Source organism: Trachypithecus francoisi, unplaced genomic scaffold, assembly GCF_009764315.1.
Source record: "Trachypithecus francoisi isolate TF-2019V2 unplaced genomic scaffold, Tfra_2.0 Lachesis_group8, whole genome shotgun sequence".
Taxonomy (NCBI): Eukaryota; Metazoa; Chordata; class Mammalia; order Primates; family Cercopithecidae; genus Trachypithecus; species Trachypithecus francoisi.
In genome coordinates this window covers 108,674,653-108,699,016 of record NW_022681473.1, presented here as the reverse complement: position 1 = coordinate 108,699,016, position 24,364 = coordinate 108,674,653, and the positions used below count along the sequence as shown (strand labels likewise).

The 24,364-nt window shown below is 41.7% G+C and overlaps 2 protein-coding genes across 6 annotated transcripts in view; both read right to left on the bottom strand.

The window, feature by feature from the left end:
• The window catches only part of ARHGEF12 (Rho guanine nucleotide exchange factor 12), a 149,686-nt gene extending 137,363 nt beyond the window's left edge, over nucleotides 1-12,323 (bottom strand). For 2 of the 3 annotated variants that reach the window (XM_033207811.1, XM_033207812.1), the window contains exon 1: nucleotides 11,455-12,323. In XM_033207811.1, coding sequence (XP_033063702.1) covers nucleotides 11,455-11,486 — 32 coding nt within the window. In that variant the 5' untranslated portion in view covers nucleotides 11,487-12,323. The remainder of the gene's footprint in view (nucleotides 1-11,454) is intronic. The other variant, XM_033207814.1, reaches the window with a different exon arrangement.
• Nucleotides 12,324-15,279: 2,956 nt separating this feature from the next.
• TLCD5 (TLC domain containing 5) lies at nucleotides 15,280-23,504 on the bottom strand. Of its 3 annotated transcripts, none has more exons than XM_033206009.1 (3): nucleotides 23,184-23,504; nucleotides 20,926-21,125; nucleotides 15,280-18,952 (listed from the first exon to the last, which is right to left on the bottom strand). In XM_033206009.1, the coding sequence occupies exons 2-3, from the start codon at nucleotides 21,122-21,124 to the stop codon at nucleotides 18,414-18,416; spliced, it is 738 nt and encodes a 245-aa protein (XP_033061900.1). In that variant the 5' UTR covers nucleotide 21,125; nucleotides 23,184-23,504; the 3' UTR covers nucleotides 15,280-18,413. The 3 variants fall into 3 exon arrangements, with proteins under 3 accessions (XP_033061900.1, XP_033061901.1, XP_033061899.1); XM_033206010.1 differs by having other exon boundaries at nucleotides 23,198-23,466; XM_033206008.1 differs by lacking the exon at nucleotides 23,184-23,504 and having other exon boundaries at nucleotides 20,926-22,297.
• Nucleotides 23,505-24,364: the final 860 nt, after the last annotated feature.

Below are 24,364 nucleotides of genomic sequence, written 5' to 3'. Positions count from 1 at the left end.
ACAAAGTTTGTATTATGTACTTATATATAGCATTTTCCACTTGTGGCACATGGCACCCAAAAAGTTTCAGATTTTGAAGCATTTCTGATTTTGGATTTTTGGATTAGAGCTACTCAACTCGTACTGACAAACTATTACCTCTAGAACTAATGTTCTCAATTGTGATACAACAACAGAAAAACAATATGAATCATGGCAAGTCAAAGTTATTCTTCATGGGCAAATTTTTATTTATTTATATTTTAAATAGACTATACTGTCCCAAGTAACCAAAGCCAGAATCAACTCCACTGATTCTGAAAAACTGGTTTTTCCTTCCCAAGAAAAACTCAAAATTAAGTAATTTTATTTACAAGCCAATGATAGCTACTTTTCTACTGTAGTTCCTACATGGACTCTGAAATGAGACTAGCAATATAATGTAATTAGAAAAAACTAAAACTATTTGGATATCTATAAAGACTACTGTAATATAAGTGTCTCTGTACACAATGAAAGAAGTTAGTTAAGAAAATAAAATTAATTTGATAGTGGTACTATATCAAAATATTTCCATCATGTTACATACAATAATTCAATTCCTAAGCTGCACAAATCCTCTTTTGCCACCTCATTGTCACCTGAAAATCTACAAACTGAAGAGAGTATATCTGTTTATTTTGTGTCCCACTGTTTATTACCTAACAACCCCCCGAAAAAGAATGTCCTGTGAAACTGTAATCCTAGATCCATAACAGAATGCCTCATATTCCCTACAACCATGGAAATGACAAACTTACTGGCTATACTGAATGTTAATAAAATCTACGACATCTTGAATCAAAATGGAGGCTTTCAGGCCCTCAAGACAAACTAACGTGAGCAGCTGAAAGTGGCACTAATGATTTCTACACTAAAATTAGATAGATGAATTTCTTTACTTTTATATCATCTTAGAGATCATCTTAAAGATATGATAGATCCTTTCTCCACAGAGCAAATGGCATGGGTGAACACAGGATTTTTATAAATGATTCTGATGTTCTTCTCCAAAGAAAATAACATCACCGAGAGCTCCCAGAAGACTTGGAGCCATTAAGAGCTGGGATTCCTTTCAATTGGCATCATTCCAACAGAGGCTCAGTGAGAAATGAAACCTCTGCAAATCAAATCTGTTGCAATGTTATTTTTTCCAGAGGTTAATTACCTGCTTCTGCTACACACACACACACACAGAGAGAGAGAGAGAGAGAGAGAGAGAGAGAGAGAGAGAAAAGGAGAGACTGGAAAAGTAGATGACATTCTGTTGTAAGTCTCCTCCAGAAATACTCAAAATGAAATCAAAACAAGGTCGGGCTGTCAAATTCTAGATACACTCTATTAACGTGCTCTGCTGCTTGATACCTATCAGTCTATAGTACTATTACCTCAGACAGTAATAATTTACTATAAGAAGTCACATTTTCAGACTTTATCTCTTAAAAATACTTAGTGAAATACTTGTTACTTAGTGAAATACTTGTAAGTGAAATTATAGTATCCAAAAACTGCTTCAAAATAATCCAGTGAGAAGGGGGGAAAGAAAACAGATAAACCAAGATGGTCCATACATTGTTAACAGCTGAAGTAATGAAGAGAACATGGAGGTTAATGACACCATTCTCTGTACTTTTGTTTATGTTTGAATTTCCCACTTAAAAAAAAAAAAAAAACTTTCAAGGACTCCAAATAACCCATTTAACAAGCATTTACTGAACTTGTTGATGTAGACTATATTATTCTTCCAAATTATTTAACTTCCACTTTCCTTAAGAGGTTTATACAGCCTTATCTGTTATCATGCGACTTGCAATGCCACCTGTGGAAGGACTATATACATCTCTACCCCACTGACAGTGAGCTCTGACCATATGACTTGCTTTGGCCACGGACATGTGAGCTGATGTGATATACACCATGACTGAGTGAAAGCTTTAAGAGCCATTGTATGTCTGCATCTGTTTTTTTGCTCTTTCCCTCATCCACAATAATGGCACAGCCCAGACAGGGGATGCTCCTTGAGCCAGGGTTCCAAAATAAGAAACGTGAAGCAATGCTGCAGTCAATCCACAGACGACAAGGTGTAACAAAAGCAAGAAGAAAAGCAGTGTTGCAAGCCACTGAAATTTCATAGTGTTGCTATAGCAGCATAACCTAGCAAAAGCTGACAGATACACTTATTATGGAGTAAGTGCAAAAAATAAAATTATAGGCTGGTATATTTTTTAAATGTTTCAGAAGATAAACCAAAAAAATTTAACTACTGTTACCTATGAGGAGAGGGTATGAAAACTAACAGGTGTGTAGGAATACTTTTTTTATACCATTATATATGATTTGAATTTTGTGTGTGTGTGTATGTGTGTGTGTGTATGTGCTTAACCTGAGCAGCAGCATCTGGGTAGTTGGATCATTTGGGCCGTTTATTTTTCTTCCTTCTGCTTTTCAGTATTGAAAAATAAAAATAAAAATATAATAAGCCTACCGATAATTACTTAAAAATGAAGAACTATTCTTATACCCTTGAAGAACTCAAGTATTAGCTAACAATTTAGCTTTAGATAAAGCCTCTCCCTGCCCCCATTCATTGTTAATTTTTTTAATGTCCAAGGCTAAATACTGTGTGTGTGTGTGTGTGTGTGTGTGTGTGTATAGGAGTATGTCATATGCATTTCTATCAGTTTGCTCAATTTCAGGTTTCAGCAAAGCAATACAGTGTTTTGTATATGGATGGTACAGTTACTAATTTCAAAGGAAATCCTCACAATTTCATTATTTTAGTATGCCAGTTAAACTGGCAAAGAACTTTGGTCTAGTCAGGGTTGTCCAAGAGAGAGAATACAGTCATGGGTTCTTAGCTTCTGTTTCTGGTTGGGCCAATAAAGCCCCTGCCTCATCCCTCTTTTCCATTTTATCACTAGAGACAGAAACTAGAAACCATGGCTTCAGGCTGCTGAAAGCCTAAAACAAAACAAAACAGAAGAACAACAGCAAAATAAGGCCGGTTGGACAAGCTTGCTAGGTGTCAAGTTTGGTAAATATGCCTTAACCAGTACTAGAGCAAGGAATCTATTAAGGAAACTCTTATAGGGTAAAAATAAAGGAGCATTGAAAGAAGGGGAAAAATTCTAATCATGACTCTTGTGATAAAACAACACTTGAATGGTTACAGAAATCAAGTTTGATAGAATAACACTTCACTACATGAACATGTTTTAACTTCAAGAGAGCAATATCTGAACATAGCAGTAACCTGCAAATGACTAAGAACATGTCTGTACTTTTCATCCCAGGATCTCAAAGCACTTCACAAACATTAATTTAACTCCCGTATCAGCTGAGAGGTAGTGATATAATAATACATCATTATAACCATCTATCCTGCCAATACAAAATATTTAAATACCTCTTCAGCAGCATTTGCCCTGAGAAGGTCTTGCTAAACAGCCAATAAAACAGGAAATAGGCTGACAGTGCATGTGCCACCAACAATCTCTGAAAAGATCAGACCTTCATCCACAAGAACCACTTCCTCTGAGTAAACCACAGAGACCGTACTGGGCAAACCACAACATATCGGCTTGTGTCTGGAACACAGGCAGATAACCCGTCTAAAATCTATGGAAGGATATGTCTAAGCACCTTCACAAGATTTCTTGTGTATTAAGTGTATTTGGGGTATCTGTTACTCTTCTGGACAACATATAGCCACTTTCGGCATTACAAGATCAATTTCAGGTATCAGTCCTTCAGAGGCTGATGAAGTCTTCAGTTTGTTGTTTTTTGTTTGTTTTGTTTTGTTTTGAGACAGAGTCTTGCTCTGTCATCCAGGTAGGAATGTAGTGACGCAATCTTGGCTAACTGCAACCTCCACCTCCCGGGTTCAAGTGATTCTCCTGTCTCAGCCACCCGAGTAGCTGGGATTACAAGCATGTGCCACCTGGTCCGGCTCATTTTTGTATTTTTAAAAGAGACAGGGTTTCACCATGCTGGCCACGCTGGTCTTGAACTCCTGACCTCAAGTGATCTGCCTGCCTCGGCCTCCCAAAGTGCTGGGATTTACAGGCGTGAGCCACTCCACCTGGCCAGTTTTTCTACAACAAAATAATCTACATTTTTTTGAATCCACAAAAGATCTACAAAGTCCTCTTTGATCTTTTGAGTGTATGAATGTAAAATCAACATTTATATGTAATATTTGACAAAAACTGTAGTATGAGAGCATACCTTTAAATGACTCTAATGTGTTATATAACACCAAAAGAAAAAGCAGTGTGACAAGCAGCTAATTGAAAGCATTAACTAAAACCAGCCTTTCTTATATAGTTCCAGTTTCTGCATGAATTGTTACTTGCAGTCCAAGACAGGAAACCTACTTTTCATTGGCCAGTCGATTTGCTTGTCTCTAGACACTGAGAAGCTACCCAGGCCTGTCATGTGACTATGAGCTCAAAAACCAGGACTCAGCATTTGAATTAGTAAAAGATCCTGTTTTGGTATGAATCTGAACTGCATTGGTCCATGCTAATTCAAGAGGTAAAGTTAGTGTATTTTTTCTTTTACTAAAAGTCAACAGGCCGGGCGCGGTGGCTCATGCCTGTAATCCCAGCACTTTGCGAGGCCGAGACGGGCGGATCACGAGGTCAGGAGATCGAGACCATCCTGGCTAACACGGTGAAACCCCGTCTCTACTAAAAAATACAAAAAACTAGCCGGGCGAGGTGGCGGGCGCCTGTAGTCCCAGCTACTCCGGAGGCTGGGGCAGGAGAATGGCGTAAACCCGGGAGGCGGAGCTTGCAGTGAGCTGAGATCCGGCCATTGCACTCCAGCCCGGGTGACAGAGCGAGACTCCGTCTCAAAAAAAAAAAAAAAAAAAAAAAAAAAGTCAACAATATATGCTCAGGTAATTTAGACACAGCCTCTGTCCAGGCACTAGCTTCATAGGCTTCTATTGGAGTTAGAAGCTGCCTTACAGTGGTCTTTCCTGTATGACTATCTTGATGATTCCAGATATTCTAAGTTGAAAAAGTAAAATGCTCTAAATTTGGCATGTTTGCAAATTTTAATATTACCAAAATATAAAATATTAATATTAGCAAAATACAAAACAAGGACATCTATTTCAATAATTTGAAACTAAATTAGTACCAAAGAAAATATGCTAATAAAATATTCAAAAGGTCTACAGTCTTATAGATTTTGTAATAATCTAAAGATGCACTTTTTCTATTACTGTGTCTTGTCATTAACAATTCTTGTAAATACAACAGCAAGAAAGTAAAATATTTCAATTTTCACAATATCCATTTTACTGAAAAAAATACTGCTAAGCATTGCTATTTCACTAATACGTGGAAATAAGAGGAGACAAAACAATAAGGTAAAAATAAACCAAACAATGAGGAATGTTTTGACCTACAATTTAAGATAATGGACTGGAAAACCACTAGAAAAAATAAGAAACTTCCTGATGTATTTCATCATATTGCAACAAGATGATTTTCAAACAAAAGTGGCTAACATTATTTCTATACCCTACCCTTCTGTCACAGAATTCATAACATTTGTTACACTGAGGGTACTCATATTTGAAAGAATCGCTTTGTAAAAAGCCTTTTAGAACATGAGTAATTGCTTAATTAGTTGATTTGGGTAATCATGCTGTTTGTATAAATGTGTTTCATTTGACTGTGACATATCTCGTATCCATTCTAAAGACTATCTAAAATAAAATTGAATCAACATGACCTTGAGAATCTCTTTACCCGTATTTTTGCACTAGGAGAGCAACTGAGAAAAAAGCTAATAAAATATTAAGAGAAACAAGTTGATTTTTAGACAATGGATCAACAGAAAGTATACAGCTTGGCTAAGCAAAGAGTAAGGGAAGGGGACCGGAAAGCATAATGAATAACCGTCTGAAACATTTAGAATCATACCATACAAACATAAAATGGGAGGAGAGCGTTATTTAGCCTGGTACAGCAAGTACATACAAGTAACAGGACAACTGAAAAGAAAAGTTAGACCCAAAGATCAGGAAAAACTTCCTGACAGCAAGATCTATCAGATTGTGCTTCAGTCTCCTGAGGAAGTGACAAAAGCTTTATCCTCAAGAGATATTTAAAATTAGAATGGGTAAGGTACTAGAAAGTATGCTGTAAGAGAAAAATTCAACTGATTTCATCAAGCTGGAGAGTTACTAAAGGAAAAAAGCACAGAAAAATACAGTACAAAGAAAGACAATAATTTAAAATGAAAAAAAAAAAAAACACCTTGGGGGACTTGGGAGCCAGATAATCAAGGCTAAAATCTTGGGTCTGTCCTTTCTAGTTGCATAATCTTGACTTAAACTGTATGAGTTAGCTTAAAGTGTAAATGACAGAAACATGATCTGCCCTGTACTGAACTGAAAATATTGTAAATGTTAAAGAATTATACTACCACAGGATATTATTACATACATGATGGTATTTTACTCAAAAGGTGGCAAAAATGTAATTTTATTGATTTAAAAATTTTAATTCACATGGCACTAATTTGAAAACCTGTAATTATTATAAGGGAAAGGAGCATGTCTTCAAATAAAGCTCAAGAACATCATCAAAACCAAGTTTTCACAGAAGAGACCACAGGAAGTTAAGCTACTATTCTTGAAAATGTGTCATGGTCAATTTCTAGGAAACAAGAAATTATATAAGAAACATTTCTAATAATCTCAGACAACCATGATACAAAAGAGTCCCTTCAATTCCCTGGGAACCAGTATGTTATCTTGCTGTTTCTGTGACCCATATCAGTTTGGGAAGCAATTCACTCCCACCTCTGGATGACATTTAGAAGAGGCAACCACATATGTATAATGAAATATTTTCCAACTGTTTTCCCTGGAATCGCAATGCTCCACAGAAAAATGTATAAAATTCACCATTTACAGATTCCATGAATGTTCACCTCAAATTTCATTTCTTAAACTAAAAACTCAAACTTAGTTAAAAAAACAACAGCAACAACAAAAAAACCGCTGGGCTCGATGGCTCAAGCCTATAATCCCAGCACTTTGGGAGGCCAAGGCAGGTGGATCACCTAAGGTCAGGAGTTTAAGACTTAAGACCAGCCTGGCCAACGTGGTGAAACCCTGTCTCTACTAAAAATACAAAAATTAGCCGGACGTGGTGGTGGGCACCTGTAATCCCAGCTACTCGGGAGGCTGAGGCAGGAGAATCGCTTGAACCTGGGAGGCGGAGGTTGCAGTGAGGAGAGATCACGCCACTGCACTCCACCTTGGGTGACAGAGCAAGACTTAAAAAAAAAAAAACAAAAAAAACCCTACATGTTAACTCAATGATATATACATGTTAACAACTGGAAACCACCAATGTGTTAAGTGGTATTCCAAGGTTAACATATTTTTGTAATGATTTCAAATAAAGCTTCTCTTGTCACCTCATTGAATATGAGCGTCATATAAATGTACCATTAATCCGGAAGATTACAACACTGTACTTTAAAAAAAAAGTTACTTTAGAATCTGCATGTTGACTCATGTAAAACTGTGCAAGTGAATGTACTATTGCATACTTTTATGACTCAAGATTTTATACTGAACTAAACAGGCAAAGATAAAACTGAATACAAAACACTGTGATCTTTAGCCCCCATTTCAATTTTGTACTTATCGACTGGCTGACTTTACAAGAAAAGGTTACAAATAATTTCACCTTGCAGAGAGATGACTCATGCAACATTGAAAATAACATATAAATATGAGTAACTCTTTTTTTAATCAAAAGCATTATATAGCAATTTTGACAGAAAAAAGTATCATTAATGAAAATGCTAATTACTGGGTACAGGCATATAAAGTCACAGGTTTCCACACTCACTTAAAAAATTTGCTTAAGTTAAACAGCTTAAAGCTGAATTCAGTGCTTTAAAAAAATTAAATCGGCCGGGCGCGGTGGCTCAAGCCTGTAATCCCAGCACTTTGGGAGGCCGAAACGGGTGGATCACGAGGTCAGCAGATCAAGACCATCCTGGTTAACACGGTGAAACCCCGTCTCTACTAAAAAAATACAAAAAACTAGCTGGGTGAGGTGGCGGGTGCCTGTAGTCCCAGCTACTCGGGAGGCTGAGGCAGGAGAATGGCGTAAACCTGGGAGGCGGAGCTTGCAGTGAGCTGAGATCTGGCCACTGCACTCCAGCCTGGGCAACAGAGCGAGACTCCGTCTCAAAAAAAAAAAAAAAAAAAAAAAACACACACAAATTAAATCAAAAACCTGTCTTTATCTATAAATCAAAAACTACAAAATTCATAAGCCCTAGCCAAAACAAAGTCCATTTATTTCAAGGAAGAACCTTATAACATTCCTACCTGTACTGTCCCTGAAAATTCAATGTTATAGACACTGGCCTGAAATCATTTACTGAGTCTACTGAAAGGGCATTCTCTCCTCTCTACCTCTCAGAAGAAACTCCAATTGCTATAGGACCCCTAAATTATCAGGGATACAAGAAAGACATGTAGGAGGACTGGAAAAAATTGGGATATATTTTAAGACTGAATGCAGCAATCAATGCAGACTAAAAAGCAGCAATCAGACATTTCTACACTTGTCAAGTGCTCATTCTAAATGATGAAAACTACAAACTCCAGGGCTCATAAATTGCTTAGAATTTTTTAAAAAGCTGTTTGGATATACTACATAGAAGTAACAGCTACCGTGAACATAGTTTGAGTTCAAAGTTTTTTAAAAAGTTCGAGTTTTAGGTTTTAAGAAAACGGGTGCGGAATGGGGAGTAAAAGATGAAGGGAAAGAGAAGAGAGCAAGCAAAATGTGTTGATTTAACTGCAAAATAATAACAGGATGTAACAGAGTTCTAAGTATCCAAAGTGACCAATCAGAGCCTAAACATAGCTGAATTCCATCCCAGCCCCAGCACGTCCCTAACACAAGAATAAAACCCTTATCTTGTTCAGCCATGTGTCGCCTGCCACAAACTGCAAAACAGAACAACGCCCAAAACCAGCTAGTCTGATTTCAACTGAGGACAGACAGACTCTGTAGTCAGAAGCACCACAATGAAAGAACTCTAACTCACACAGCTGGCCTGGTGGTTCTGCACACTCTACGAAACAAAGCCATACCACATACAGCACTTCAAACTTGAAAGGATCTCTATCTAAAAAGCTACACTGGCGCTGTTAATTTTCCAATAGCTCTAGAATCAGCAAAATATACCTACAGTAAGAGCTAGACACTGCAAAAAAAAGGATGAGGTACGGCTAAGACAAAGCTAGAAACTATTATACACTCATAACTTTGTTAAGACTCCTTGGCAGAGAAATACTACTAAACCAGTACCTCCAGATTTCACCACAACATATATTCAAATTAGGAACAACTACTATCTTAACAGCAAACAGATGCTTTATATTTATGAAATATATTTAAATGTGGTCAAATAAGAATAATTCTTAATAAAAAGAGACCCTAGTAAAAAAAATTCCTACGAAACAGGTCTCAGTAGTGCTTATTAATTGGCTTTCCAAGATTTTTTTCTTTAAAAACAAAAAAAAAAATGTAGAATTAGGCAGCAGCACCTGAACCTGTTCAAAAAACATTAATGCCCAAACCAATCTGCAGATTAATCTTACAATATTCATTTTGTAATCTCTTGTGCCTAGCATAGTGCCTGGCAAAAAAAAAAAAAAAAAAAAAACAGGCTTTCAACAATTTCATCCTTATTGAATGTTTATATGCCATCTAAGTTACAAAGAAGATAGAAGTCCCAAGATTCTATTTCCAAGATAACGAGAAGACAAGGAAAATCTCTGAGAAGCAATGCTGAGGAAAAATCGCTACTTGAGGGCTTTTAACTCACTTGTGTGTGGAATGAGTTCGTTCTGTTTCTATAAATGAAACACCTCAGCATCGCAATGAAAACCAACATTACATTAGTTCCTACTAAGACTTTTGTTTACAGGCTCAACAGAAAGAGCCATAATTGAATGAACCAGGAAAACAATTATCCCCACACCCATAAAAGTGACTTCTCAGAAGTGAAACACCCTGAAAGGGAAAAAATGGGGATAACCAGAAGAAAGCAAGATAAGCATTGTCAATACTTACAGTAAGTGTATTCTTGGAAAAGTTAAAAATTATTTCATTGAAAATGAAAACCCACTTTGAAAAATACACAAAGAGTAAATATAAATACTTTAAATATTTAACGGACTCTTTTAAGTGAACATTCATGTGATGCTGGAAAGCATCAACAGGAAGAGGAAGTTCTGTTTCTGGAGTAGCTGTTATGGTATGATAATGGAATTTGGCCCTTTTAAAATCAACAAATGAGTCTTACAATTGGGTAAAACTCTTATTAGGAAATTAGACTACTTTGTGCAGAAGCACTATTGTTGCACTTTTCATCAAAGAGCTTTGACCCTCTAATTCAGTGACTTGATCTATTTTTTCATGATATAATGATTTGAAGATTAACTTAAAAATAAAGCAAGCTGACATTTCGGACTGGCATGCAGTGTCACAATGAAATTGAGAAATGAAATGTGGTCAAGGAATCAATATGCTTTTTATCCCTTGCCCTATAAACAAAAGTAACTTAGGATAAGCAAACTGTACTTCAATCACACATGGTCTAGCTCCATTCGCCACAAACCACCATGCAACACTGGTTAGTGCTATAAAGGACAGACACAGAATTCAACAAATTCAGCTGCGCGCTTATACTATGCTTACGGTTTATATCTCTTAAACGCCAAGTGTTTCTGGAAGATGAAATATTTAAATACAAGAATTAAAAGCAAACCCCATGATTTACCCTCATTTCTTCAGCTCCTGGACATTGCTTCCAGCAAGAACCTGTGACTTACTGGTAATGTCAACATTCTGGAAAGTTATTAGATAATAATTAAACACTGTGCAGGTCAACATCTCAAAGAGATCAAGTTCCCAGGTCACCATGCAGTAGGCTCAACATTAAGTTCACAGGTAGAAATTCCTAAAATGTAATTGTCTTGAGAACCTACTGCAGGACAGGGCTAAAGCTGAGAAATAATACAGGAATACCAAGCCGACTTCAGGCACCGACCTTCACCCAAAATGACCTTCTCCTCTGATTTCCAAACGAGTACACAATCCTAATGCACACTACAGGCGGAAAACCACAATAATGGTTTTGCCTCCCCCTTCTCTGAGAATCGGGAGGGAAGTTTCTCTCCGGAAAAATTACATTTCCAAAAGCCAATCAACTGGATAACTCGGCAGCAACCCCAGGCTAACTGCACTGCTCCGAAACAATCCTCTTTCCTCTGCCTGTCAATTTCGCTGGCCAAAGGCAATCTGCAATCACCGACTCCCCTGCTAGGTCGGACCCGATTCCCGGAGGCCGAGCGAAGGAGGAATTCATACCAACCTGTCGGTGATAGTAGACTGTGTGCCACTCATTGGGGCCCTTGGCGAGAGGTCCTCCTTTTATCCAACTTGCATTTTACAGTAACACCTCCTCCCCACCCCCAGTGCTCTGGGATCAGGCCCAACTCCGTCAGGGACACAGAAGTCCAACTCAAAAGTCCATTCAGTCATCTAGACCATCCGATTGGAAGGGGTCAACGGATGCGGGTTGGAGGAAAACAAGTTATCTCCCAAAACAAATTGAGAAAGCCAGGGAGCGAGTCAGTCCAGACTGAGTCGAGCTAGCGAGAAATCCTCCAGAAGGCACAAGGAGAAACTTCCTCAGAGAGAGAAGTCCGCGCGCCGTGGGAAGGGGACCCGGGACTCCCGCCGGGGCTGGGGCGGGATCAGCTCAGGGACGGGTGTCGGCTCCTCCTCTGGAGTCTCGGGGCCTCGAACTCCCCGCCGCGGCAAGGGCCGGGGCCCTCCCTCCCGGCTCTCTATCTGGGGCTGCCGGCTGCTCCTGGCCGCAGCGTTGGCCGCGTCTCCGGCCGTCCCGCGCCGGGCTCGCGCGGTTCCATGTCCCGGGCCCGGGGCTCCTCCTCTGCTCGCCGCCCCCACCAGGCTCCCGGTGCTGGGACGAGCCGCGGGCGCCAGGGGAGGGGTCCCGCGGCCCGAGGTGACAGGGACCCGTGTCTCTCAGCGCCGCGGGCTGCTCCCCATCCCTTTGAGGCCCGGACTCTTCCGCAGTCGCCAGAGGCGGCGGCTACTCCCCGACGCTCCCCGCGAGGGGCGGGAGATGCCCGTCCGGCCCGGCCTGGAAGCCCTGGTCCGGGAGGCGGAGGCGGAGGCGGCGGCTTCTCCCCGCGCAGGGCCGGCTCGCCGGGTTCTAGAGGCCCTCGCGGGAGCGCGCGCAGACAGCGGAGGAGGCCGGCGGCGGTGGGGGGCCGCGCAACCGCGGGCGCGCGCGCGGGTTCCGGTTCCGGTTCTGGCTTCCCGGCCCTAGCCGCGTCCGGCGCGAGCTCGAGCTTCCCGTCCCCCGCCGACTTTTTTGGCCCCCTCCCCTCTGACTTCGGGAAGCCGCCTCACCCGGGATCCCTCCGCCGTTCAGGCTTGCGCTCCCGCCCTTGAAGGACGCCTCCGCCGGAGCCCTGTTTGGGGGAGCGAAAAAGTAGTCCTGCGGGGCGGAGGGAAGTGGGACCCGTGCAGCCCCGGGAGGCCCACCCACCTCCCGCGGCGCCTGGGCCCCTGAGTGCCGAGACGTTCTCTTTCGAGGCCAGTTTGTACTAAGTCTACTTTCACCAGAGATCTCCCGAGAGCGCCCCCCAGATCTCGAGGACATCGTGCCGGGAGGCTCTTTGGAAATTACCAGCCCCCCTTGTCCTGGAAACTTTTATTCCTTAAGGGAATGTACTCTCTCTCCTGTCTTCTGGCTGCAAGCGTTCTGCCAGTGACCCGCCGGCGCCCCTCGCTGCCTCCGCAGACCCCGCTTACCTGGGCACCTGCCGGCTCCGGAGGGAGAGCGCGGCGGGAGCCGGAGGCGCAGGGCTGAAGGAGAGCAGCTGGGGACTGCAGCCAGGGCTTCTCGGTATAAATATTACTTTTAGGCTGTTTTTGCCTTGGCAAAATGAAATGTGTTATTTGCCAAATTGAGAAGGCATGGTGCTTTCCATGGCGACTTAACAAGCGTGTTGTGGAAAGAAATGGGAGAAGAAAACGAAGTATATTTATCCAGTAGATAGCATTACGGTTCTCTCTGAAGGGTTCCAAACGTTTTTTCGTTTTTTCCCCCTGCTGGGTAGAGAGATTTAGATACCCATCTAGTTTTATGATTGAATAATTCAGTATTATGGCAATTTAGGTACCACGTATATAATACAGGTCTTCAGTTCTGCCTGCAAACGTCTAAAGTGGCTATTCCCTTTATCCAACTATTTTCAGACTTTTGAGCGTAAACCTATGTTGGTGGCAAGGAATTTCAGCCATTTTGTGGAATCCAAGTAGCAAATCAAATCTAATAAACAGTGGATGTGGAGAGAGGAAACAATTACCTCTTAACAATGCTGTTGCAAAAAGTCATTCCACAACAGTTCATGAAAGGATCATTATCCCCGAATAGAGGCATGAGCTCACACTGACGTTAGTTAGAACGGGGGGGGGGGGGGGGGTGGGAAAAAAAAAAAGGAAAAGATAAACAGAGGCCAGAGACGACTCTTTATTGCTCGATTTTTTAGGTTCAAGGCACAGCCAGCTAATTTTGTAATGTTTATTTTTGGAAAGAATAGAAGCAGATTAGCCAAGGCACTTTCCTAATGATGAAACCAGGACACATTGCCACCTGCTGGTGTATCCTAGCATGACAATTCTACCCTGAAGACTCTTAAATTGAGTGTTTACATGTAACTGGAACGAATCCCATTCATCTATCTCTCTATAGATACACACTGACCAAAATGCAAACCTTATTCCCAAACTTAATAAATCTTTCTTAAAAGTATTAAGTATCTTATTTTCCCCTATTCTAATAATGTTACAGTGTTAAGTATCAAATTAATTGAACCCAATGACTCATCAAATCATGCATTTTAAAAATGAGTTCCTCCCTTCCCTTAATACTTGAGGGAAGCCTCAGTACTTAAGCTTCAGGAATAAAACAAACTGGGAAAGTTTCCTAATTCACCTTCTCTTCCTTGCATACAAAACCTCTTGGCAAGCTGCTTTCAAGATCTTTCCAAACTTAAACAGACCCACGGTTCTAGCTGTGAGCAAAGAAGGCATTTTGCTGTGGGAAAGCTTCAGAAGATGGTAAGCAAAAGATTGAATTAAGCAGTGGTTATTCATTCCAGAACTAATTTTTTTTAACGATGAAAATCTCTATAGTCACCTACAAAGCATTGATGATTTAAAAAACAAACAAACAAACAAACAAAAACCCGAAAGCCTCTTTAAAGCTGCTGGTAGCTCAACTGTTGTAAAGGCTGTTAACTATAGGATGCCTTCAGAAAGTCAAGCCAGTCTAGGTAGAACACACTCCTCAGGGTCAGTATTACTTTACCTAGAAAAATGACATTGATGACCCAATCCGCTGGACATGCTCTTTGAGGAGGTTTTCCAATGGGGATTATTCTAAACCACATTCTCATCCTCTTGTCCATTATTTCAACATGCTTATTAAGTGTCTACTATGCGTCCCAGACTGTTTTAGGCCTTGGTAGTACAGTCCTCAAGACAGGGCCTCCAGCTGTCTTCAGATGATGTCTCTGATGTCAACTCACTTGACATCACCATTTTCAAGGCAAGTGTCCAAACAGGTGGCAGAACAAGAAACACATTAAGGCCGGGCGCGGTGGCTCAAGCCTGTAATCCCAGCACTTTGGGAGGCCGAGACGGGCGGATCACGAGGTCAGGAGATCGAGACCATCCTGGCTAACATGGTGAAACCCCGTCTCTACTAAAAATACAAAAAACTAGCCAGGCGAGGTGGCGGGCGCCTGTAGTCCCAGCTACTCGGGAGGCTGAGGCAGGAGAATGGCGGGAACCTGGGAGGCGGAGCTTGCAGTGAGCTGAGATCGCGCCACTGCACTCCAGCCCGGGGGACAGAGCGAGACTCCGTCTCAAAAAAAAAAAAAAAAGAAACACATTAAGGTTCTTCCTCTCTCTTTTGGCAAACTGTTTTCTGTATGTCAATTGTTACTCCCCAAAATGACAAAATAGGGGGAATGATGGATAATGAACAGCAGATTAGTGAAATTCACTAGTAAGTATGAACACAGGTCAACATTTCTACAGGTCAAAAGGCTTTTTTTAACTTCTTGAAAAAACCACCACAAAAATATAAAGCCAGACTCTGGATATATAAAAAGTTGTTTTACTTTTATAAAATTTAGTACAAATCTTATGGAAATATAAATCCTTCTTGAACAGTGTTCGTTATCATTACATAGTAATCCAGTGCAAATGAGTACTTCATTTTGTCTGAGTACACCACACATTCATTAGCCCTTCATTTACCTGTGGTTTCAAAACTTAGCATCATCTTAACTGCTGAGTCATCTTCAGTTCACATTGTTCTCTCAGAAGTTTTTTCATAGTTATTAGTAACAACATCAAGAAAAGCTGAAATGAGGGATTCCCTTCCCCTTACCAATTATTCAGATTTCTCACCATTCAAAAAAATCTACATACAGTCCCATGAAAGTGTTCCCAAAACAATATCTGCAGTCCCTTCATTTCTGAGGAGTAAGAGAGAAAAAGAATTGGTACCAGATTAAGCCTGTTCATTTATCTGGTATGGAACAGGTTGCACTGTGCCAAAATTCAAGAGCCAGCTTTTTTTCTGTTTTTTTAAGCTCATGTGCCAAGCCACTCTTTTCTCCGAGTCTTGCTAAAATCAGCATTCCCCAGCATCCTACTTTGACTGCAATTTTGTTGGAAAGAAGCTCACCAGCATTTTAGGGGCACTCATCATAGAAAAAAAAAAGTGGAAATTAAGAAAAAAAACAGGAAGTGGAGATGCTGACAGATTATCTCAATGCCCAGCAAAACTCTTTAACCAAATGACATTCATTTTTAAAGATGCACTGTTAATATGCATTTAAAGTTACTGTTTCCTGAACAGTGATGACTTGACACCATTCCAACCACTCCCTCATGCCTGGTTTCTGTGGCCAAGACCATTTTCCATTTTCAAGACCACTCATGGCTGAGCATGGTGGCTCACACCTGTAATCCCAGCACTTTGGGAAGCTGAGGCGGGCAGGTCATGAAGTCAGGAGTTCGAGACCAGCCTGGCCAATATGGTGAAACCCCGTCTCTACTAAAAATACAAAAAGTAGCCAGGCATGGTGGCACACGCCTGTAGTCCCAGCTACTCGGGAGGCTGAGGCAGGAGAATCACTTGAACCCAGAAGGCGAAGGTTGCAGTAAGTCGAATGACTCCACTGCACTCCAGCCCAGGCGACAGAGCAAGACTCCATCTCTAAAAAAAAAAAAAAAAAAACCACTCATTACATTAGATTACCAGTGGCCATGGAATGAACTGACACTTCCTACTGACCAGACTTGACTCCAGTCGCACCATATGCTTGCTCACCCACTGAGCTAATCAAACACCATTGACTTAAATAACATGGTAAAAATAAATAATCAATAAATACATAAATAAATACTTCATGTTTTCATAAAAGCCCTACAAGAAAGACCTCCATTAATAAAATGCCATATAATGTCTCTATGAAATATACTACAGGGTATTTCATTCATTCACAATAGGTTTAAACTCAGGCAAAGAAGAAACAAGTAACCTATCCAAATGATCTGGTAAGTGAGTAGCAAAATTAGTTAAAAGAACCCAGGAATTCTTGATTCTTAACCCCTTGTTCTAAGCTTATATTCTTGCTTCTCTTGGAGACTGTCACACTAAGAATTATTATTTTTTTTCCTTTCAAGACTGGCCTTGTTGTATTAGTTTCTTCATAGAGTGGTACCATTTTATAAAAATAAGAAAAGCAGGAGTACTAAAAGGGAATGTATCTAAAATGAAAAAAAAAAAAAAATTGACCTCATCCCCCTGAGGCCAGTACACACTTTAAAGTCTTTGGTTCTAGTTTGCAATATGTACAGCAGAGCTGAAATCTAAACTGCCATCTCAAGCACAGTGGAATCCACATGATAAATCCCTGTGGAATTTAGTCATAGCCTCAAATGCCTGGAGATTAATGCACAAAAGCCCTGAGAACTGGCATAGTTTTCCTGGTAGGGCAGAACCCATATAACAGGACTCAGTAAATCTACCCACACTTCATTCATCTCATATCCAAAGCCCTAACTCTACAGGTTTTGTGCAGAAAAGAGTTAACATAGCAGGCCTAAACTGCTATCCTTGGAGAGGCCTGATTACAGGGTTGGCCACTGGCCGGCATTTGGGAACTCAGATTTTGGAAGGGCTCCCACCATTAACTGATAAGACTGGCTTACTGTGTCTGAACTGTTTCTGCAAACAATATGGCTTATGCTGAACACCTGCTTTCCTTTTGAAAGTCTTGAATTTTGCTATCTGCCAGGGAAAGACTGCCTAGGTGACCTGTCCTCAGTAAAAACCTTGGGCACTGAGTCTGTAATGACCTTGTCCAGTAGAGAGCCCATTCACACGTTTTCACAAATCACTGCTAGGGGAACTAAGCGTATCCTGTGTGATTCCATTGGGAGAAACTCTGGAAACTTATGCTTGCTTTACCCTAGACTTTGTCTCAGGTGCCTTTTCCTTTTACCGATTTTTCTTTTAATCTTTTCACTATAATAAATCAAAACTATGAGTAAGACTATATGCTGAGTCCACTGAGTCCTCCTAGAGAATTATGGAACCTGGCAGTGGTCTTGGGCACCTCTAGCACAGTTGGTATAGGTGGTTCAGTAACGCTCCTCTTCGCTGCCACAGTTTCACTCTGCCCTCCTACGCCCCTCTGTTTAAGCGGCCCAATTCCCCGATCTAATGTTCAGAATCCCAAAGGCATGTCTCTTTCTGAAAGCCCCTCACTTTATAGTAAATGGGGTAAACTTAGATAAATAGATACATGAAAAGCAGAAATAAGTGTTTATTGAAAGAGTTAGTTCTCAAAGGAACAAGAAATAGCACTAATCTTTTTTCAGTTCCTTTCTAAACTGCCTGAACATCAAACCTCCCAGGGACAGGAGGACCCAGGGTCACCACAAATGAAAACAAATGCCAGTTGTACTCACTTCACAGTTCTGACTTATTCCCAACTACCATGGAGTATTCTCACTTTCTACAACTGTGCCACTGTAGAAGTTGGTGTTTTAATACTGATATATGCTCGGCTTGAAGACTGACCAAATTGATCCATAAATTTAGCCCTTTTTTGAAACCTAAGTTTGTTATAAGCATAATTCCGTAACAGTCATATTTCCAACCTGGTTCCCATGGCTGACTTAACCCAATCCATAATCTGGAGCAAGCCTTGGCTAGTGTATTTTGAGATGTCCGTTGTGTTTCAGCTGCCGTTCCTCACTCCGCCTGCTTCTCCAAGCATGGTACTTCTTGATGCTCTTCCTCCATGCAAAGCGCCAGATGCTAAACATGAAACACCAAGACACAGCATACATCGCTACTCCCCCAGCCTTCACAAACCACTTAGGCGTGGGGGAGACCATTTCACAGAAAAGGAGGCGAGCTCCTACACCAATCCTCACTCCTGTGAACAGAGCCACAAAGAGGAAGTCCACTACATCTCCAGTGAAACTGTGATAGTGTCCTGTTTCCCGGAGAAACCAGCGCATCTGTAGCAAGGGATTGGTAAGCTCACTTCCAAAGAGGACTGCATTGACCTCTGTGCCAGATTCCCCAAGCACAAGGGCCATGATAATGCCCAAGATACTTAATGTGTGATGAGCCAGCATCAAGGTACCCTCAGACTGGAAGTAGATGCACCAGCCCAAGTCGAAGATGAAGTAGCCCAAGGTGAGACACAGGACATGAACTTGGAGAGGTGTATTGGGTGAGCCTGAAATAAACCAAGACGGAAGCAAATTGAGTGACGGGGAATTGTGCTACCTTGCACAGGGGTCCTATGTTGTTGTCTTTCAAACCTTACTGAACACGAAAACAAAAACAATGGTAGGCACATGCTTTTTAATGAGGGCCAAAGAAAGACTAAAATATAAAATCTAGGTCTTTATCAAACTAAATGATGTTCAGACCTCAGGAAATGCTGTTCTGATGAATCTGACTTCAGTGAGTTTGCATTCTTCAGTGAACACAGGCAATAATCTGTGTCCTCTCCGTGGAACAGCATAAAATCCAATTATTTTGTTTCTTCAATTAAAATCCTACACTTTTTTTTTTTTTTTTTTTTTACCCTGCTAAAGGTTTATTTCCAGACTCTTGGATAATTGTTTCCTGAATGTCAGATTTTTTTTCTCAGCTTAATGGGTTACGTTATTGAACACTCAGTGGCCCTAACCTATCTTGAAAGTAGATTCTGGAGAGGGCCCCAGAAGTTAGTGTGTGCTCATGTCCAGGAACGTAGGTTTTAAGGACCTGACATATTTGAAACCATTTAGAACCTTCATATAAAACACAAAGCTTAACAGTTGCTTTCATCGGTTTGACAGTTTGGGGGGAAAACTCAGAAATTCGGAAAGAGAAGCTAAAGAAATATTTTAAAAAATTATATTCCAGGGGAGTTAAGGGCTGCATTGTGTCCCCCCTCCCCAAATTCATATGCTAAAGCCCTTAACCAGTAGTACCTCAGAATGTGAGTGTATTTGGAAATAGGGCCTTTAAAGAGGTAATCTAGTTAAAATGGGGTAACTAGAGTAATCCAATATGACTGTTATCCTTAAAAGAAGGGATTAGGACACAGATATGCATGCATACACACACACACACACACACACACACACACACACACACACAGAGGGGTGACCATGGAAGGACACAGTGGGAGGGCGGCCATCTGCAAGCCAAGGACAGAGGCCTCAGAAGAAAGCAACCCTGCTAACAACTTGAACTTGGACTTGTAGCCTCTAGAATTTTAATAAAAATTGCATATTTATGAAAGTAATACTTGTACATCTAGTAACAAAAAGGATAAGGAATATCTCATCCTCTTAACATAGACATGGAAAGATGCTGTCTTTTGAGTAGAATTTTAAGAAAATAAACATCTGGTTAAGCCACCCACTCTGTGGTACTGTGTTATGGCAGCCCCAACCAATTAATACAAGGGGGTAAAATTTTTGCATAGTTGGCTGGGCGCGGTGGCTCACGCCTGTAATCCCAGCACTTTGGGAGGCTGAGGCGGGCGGATCATGAGGTCAGGAGATCGAGACCATCCTGACTAACATGGTGAAACCCCATTTCTACTAAAAATACAAAAAAAATTAGCCGGGCGTGGGGGCGGGCACCTGTAGTCCCAGCTACTCGGGAGGCTGAGGCAGGAGAATGGCGCGAACCCAGGAGGTGGAGCTTGCAGTGAGCTGAGATTGAGCCACTGCACCCCAGCCTGGGCAACAGAGCAAGACTCCATCTCAAAAAAAAAAAAAATTGCATACTTATGAAAGTAACACTTGTACATCTAGTAACAAATAGGATAAGGAACATCTCATCCTCTTAACATAGACATGGAAAGATGCTGTCTTTTGAGTAGACAGTCAAGTAAAAGTTGCAAGTTGACAACAATATGTGTAATACAGTTCTATTTGTGTCTTTTGGAATATGTTGATACTGGCTTTATGGTTTTTATATTTCTGATTAAATTGTAACAAGCAATTTAAAATTTATTTTAAAAGTAGAGAGTTATGAAAAGCAGAAACAAGTGACAATATCAGAGTTAACAATGAAGAAGAATGAGGATTCCAATACAAAATTATAATGGGAATTATTCTTCAATATTGTATAAATTCTGTTTAAAAGTCCCATGCTTCTAAGACTACCCCCAAATCATAAATCCCTAAGGGAAAACCCCCTACCTACCTGGGTGGGTAAAAGGCCATGGGCCATCAATGAAGCCAATATAAGCAGAGAGGCCTATAGAGAGGACTCCATGGGTGAAGGTGACCAGCCGGCAGCTCCACTCATAGCTTCGGTGCTTATTCAGGTGGCAGAAAGAAATATAGAGCGAGAGCCAGCCACACAGGCTGCACAGCACCTGCAGACACAGAGCTAATGCCATCCTGCGATGAAAAGACCAAAACCAGAAAAACAAAGAATGCACCCTAAGAAAACAGCATTGGGTCATTTTGTGTATATGTCCTCATTTCTATTATAGAATAGTTCAAATATATTGCCTTATCTTGTTTTCCTTATCTACACAGCCAAGAATCTTCTATTTAAGTATGGCTGTATTTATAATTCCAAGTTCCTCAGAGATAACATATTAGCAACTGGTGAATGCTGTAAACTGGAAACCAGGAACCGCACTCTGAGCTGGTAGGCTGGCATCACATTTTATGATAAGTAAATGTCAATAATAACCCTCCAGTGATGACTGAGCTTGGACAATAATACACAAATAATAAAGCATATGTATTAAATAATATCTTTACAGTTCAAAAACCCCAATGAAAAGCACTCATGAAAAAATAGAACACTGCCACTTTGGTTTCTGTGAGAGGTCACATGACACATGGCAGTTTAATGTGGTTTTAAGCTGATACTTAATTCAGCTGAGGTCTGGATTTGGGTCACAGGTTTATCAGTCAAACACAATACTTGGAATAAACTTAAATATAGAACTAAACAAAGAGTCCAGACATCTTGGAGGTTGGGGGGAAATCCTGGCTTTATTCAGTTCTGAAATCCAACCCAAAGATTTGCCAAGAGTGAAGCAGAAGGATTCTAAGGTTCAAGAGGTGGGGAGTTTTGTTGAGATCTAAAAATATACTTAAGGCAATTATTCAGTTAAAAATGAAATGACGCCAGAAAGCTGTACTGGTGACAAATACGTTAGGACAAGAACAGCTATAACTGAGTCAATTTGGTCACACAGGACCAAAATCTAAAAATGAGCAAGATGTTGTTATTAGTATTCATTAGTTCCTCCATTGAAACGTACAAATAAAAAGTCAAAAACATATCAGATATCTGCTTCATCTCAGCAGAAATTGTCTGCATGGCTATGCTTATTGCTTAACCTTATTCTGACCAGTGAAATAATATCTGTGGAAGTCAATACACAAGCCACTTCCCAAGAATGCTATCCAGAGAGGGCGTCATGAAGGTCAAGGTCTGTACAGCTTTCATCTGAAATCAGATTTCCATTCAAGAAAACAGTACGTGTCCATAATAGACTTGGGTTCCAATTCTGTCTCTGCCCCTAGAGAGACTAGCCATAAGAGTGTGGGCAAATCACTTTAACCTCTAGAACCCCATTTTAAAAAAAAGAAAGAAAGAAAGAAAAGAAAATAAGGAGGAGGAGGAGGAGGAAGGAGAGGAAGGGAAAGGAAAGAAAGAGACTAGGACTGGAGAACTCTACAGTCGGGTCCAGTTCTGACATGGAGTTCTGAAATAAACTTTGTAAAATATCAAGGCCAATTCTCAGAGTAAGGGCCAGAAATACAAAGTATCCCGCGTGAAGAGAACTGCCCTCCCCTATCTCCTTCTAAAGGCCAGGGTCACTGGCCAGTAATGCGGATCAGCTCATTTGGATATGCCTATTAGTATTTTTAGAGTCCTCTTCTCTGAATCCTAATTCCTTGGCAGAACAGAGAAAACAGTAGCCCATTTACAAACACTTAAATAAAAGAACAGACATTCGTAAATGGCAGACACAACTCTATGACCCTGGGAACTCCCTGTGTGGGTTTCGGCTTTTTGCTCTTGGTTTTTGCCAAAGAACGAAAGGGCATTTGGAAGGCCATCGCCGCTCAAAGGTCCAAGGCTCCTCTCCTGGTTTCTCCCGTTCCAGGGCCAGGCTGGCGAGCAGGAGCCTTGGAGCTGGCGTGGCTGGTGGTGAGCGCGGGTCCCGGGACCTCGCAGAGACGGCGCTCGCATCTCCGCGCCGCGGTGCCTGCGACGCTCGGCCACGCCCGGACCAAGAGCCGGAGCCAGGCACCGTTATCCCCGCATCCGGCTGGCGCCGCAGCTTGGCGCAGGAAGGCCTCGGGCGCCCGAGGCAGGAGGAGGCCCGCTCCCCTTCGGAGGCCAGCCCGGGCCCTCTGCCGCCTCCTTCCCCAGTGGGCCGCGCGGACCCGGTGCCCACCCCGGCCCGGCGGTTCGCGCCGCGCGGTTACCTGGCGGAGCGTACCGGGAAGCCTCGGGCGCCCGGGCGCCCGCAGCTTCGGGCCCGGATCGAGGGAACAGGAAGCGGAGGAACCAGAGGGGGAGGACGAGGCTGTGACGGAGGCGGAGGAGGAGCCGGGGGTCTGGGGGCACCTGCTGGCTGGGAGGATGGAGCGCAGAGCCGAAGCCGGGCCACCGACGTTCCGAAAGCGCGCGGGAGGGTCCTCCTTCTCTGGCGGGGGAGTCAAGAGGGATCTGGCGGTGACGTGAGACCTGCAGGTCGCTGCTCTTGTATAGCTGTTGTTGTTTGTTTAAATCATTACCCATTTCTCCCCTCCCCTCAATGGGACAGCTCATCCAATCAATTTATCGAGTACCTACTAAGTGCTTGCAACCTGACTAGGCACTGTGGGGAATGTAAGACTTCGTTCTCGCCCGTGTGCTTGAATTTAAGTCGTGAAACAGGAACTGATGAGCAGGAAAGTGCTCAGGCCTGAGAATTAGAAGTTACAGTATTCCAGTGTCAGCCCTGTCACCAACTTGGCAGTAAAGCATAAGGCTTGAGAGTGAACCTTGCTTGGTATGTCTTTGGGCAAGTTACTTTTCTGTTGCCTCCCTTTCCTCGGTCCTCAGAATGGGGATAGTAATAACACCTATCTCATAAGGTTATTTTGAGAATTTTTAAATATTACATATGTAAAGTGCTTTGAACAATGACTGGCACATGAAAGTCACTACATAAAGGCCAACTGTTGTATTTCACGTTTGGTAAATCCTTTTCTTCTCTGGTTCTATTTTAATACCCAGCAGAGTAAGTTTGAGCGATAAGAATGGAGGCTCGAATGGGATAAAGACGATGTCTGCCTTGATTGATCAGGACAGGCAATCCTGGGTGCTGAGGAACCTAGACATTCTCAAAAGGAGAAGACCGTTAGCAGAGATGTGAGTGTTTCGACCATGCCTGGGGAATAGTAAATATTCTAGTTTTGGTCATTTATCTTACCAACCCCTCAAAGGCAAGGATGACACTAGTTTCATCTTTGTTTCCGTAGGACCTAGCATGAGGCAGGTACAATAAATGTTTGTGTGTTGAATTGATGTGAAATGAGTCTGGAAAACTATTTTGGAAGCATATCACAGTGCCTAAAGTGTGTCGATCATCTGTGCCACTTGGGAAGTGTTTTCAAATACC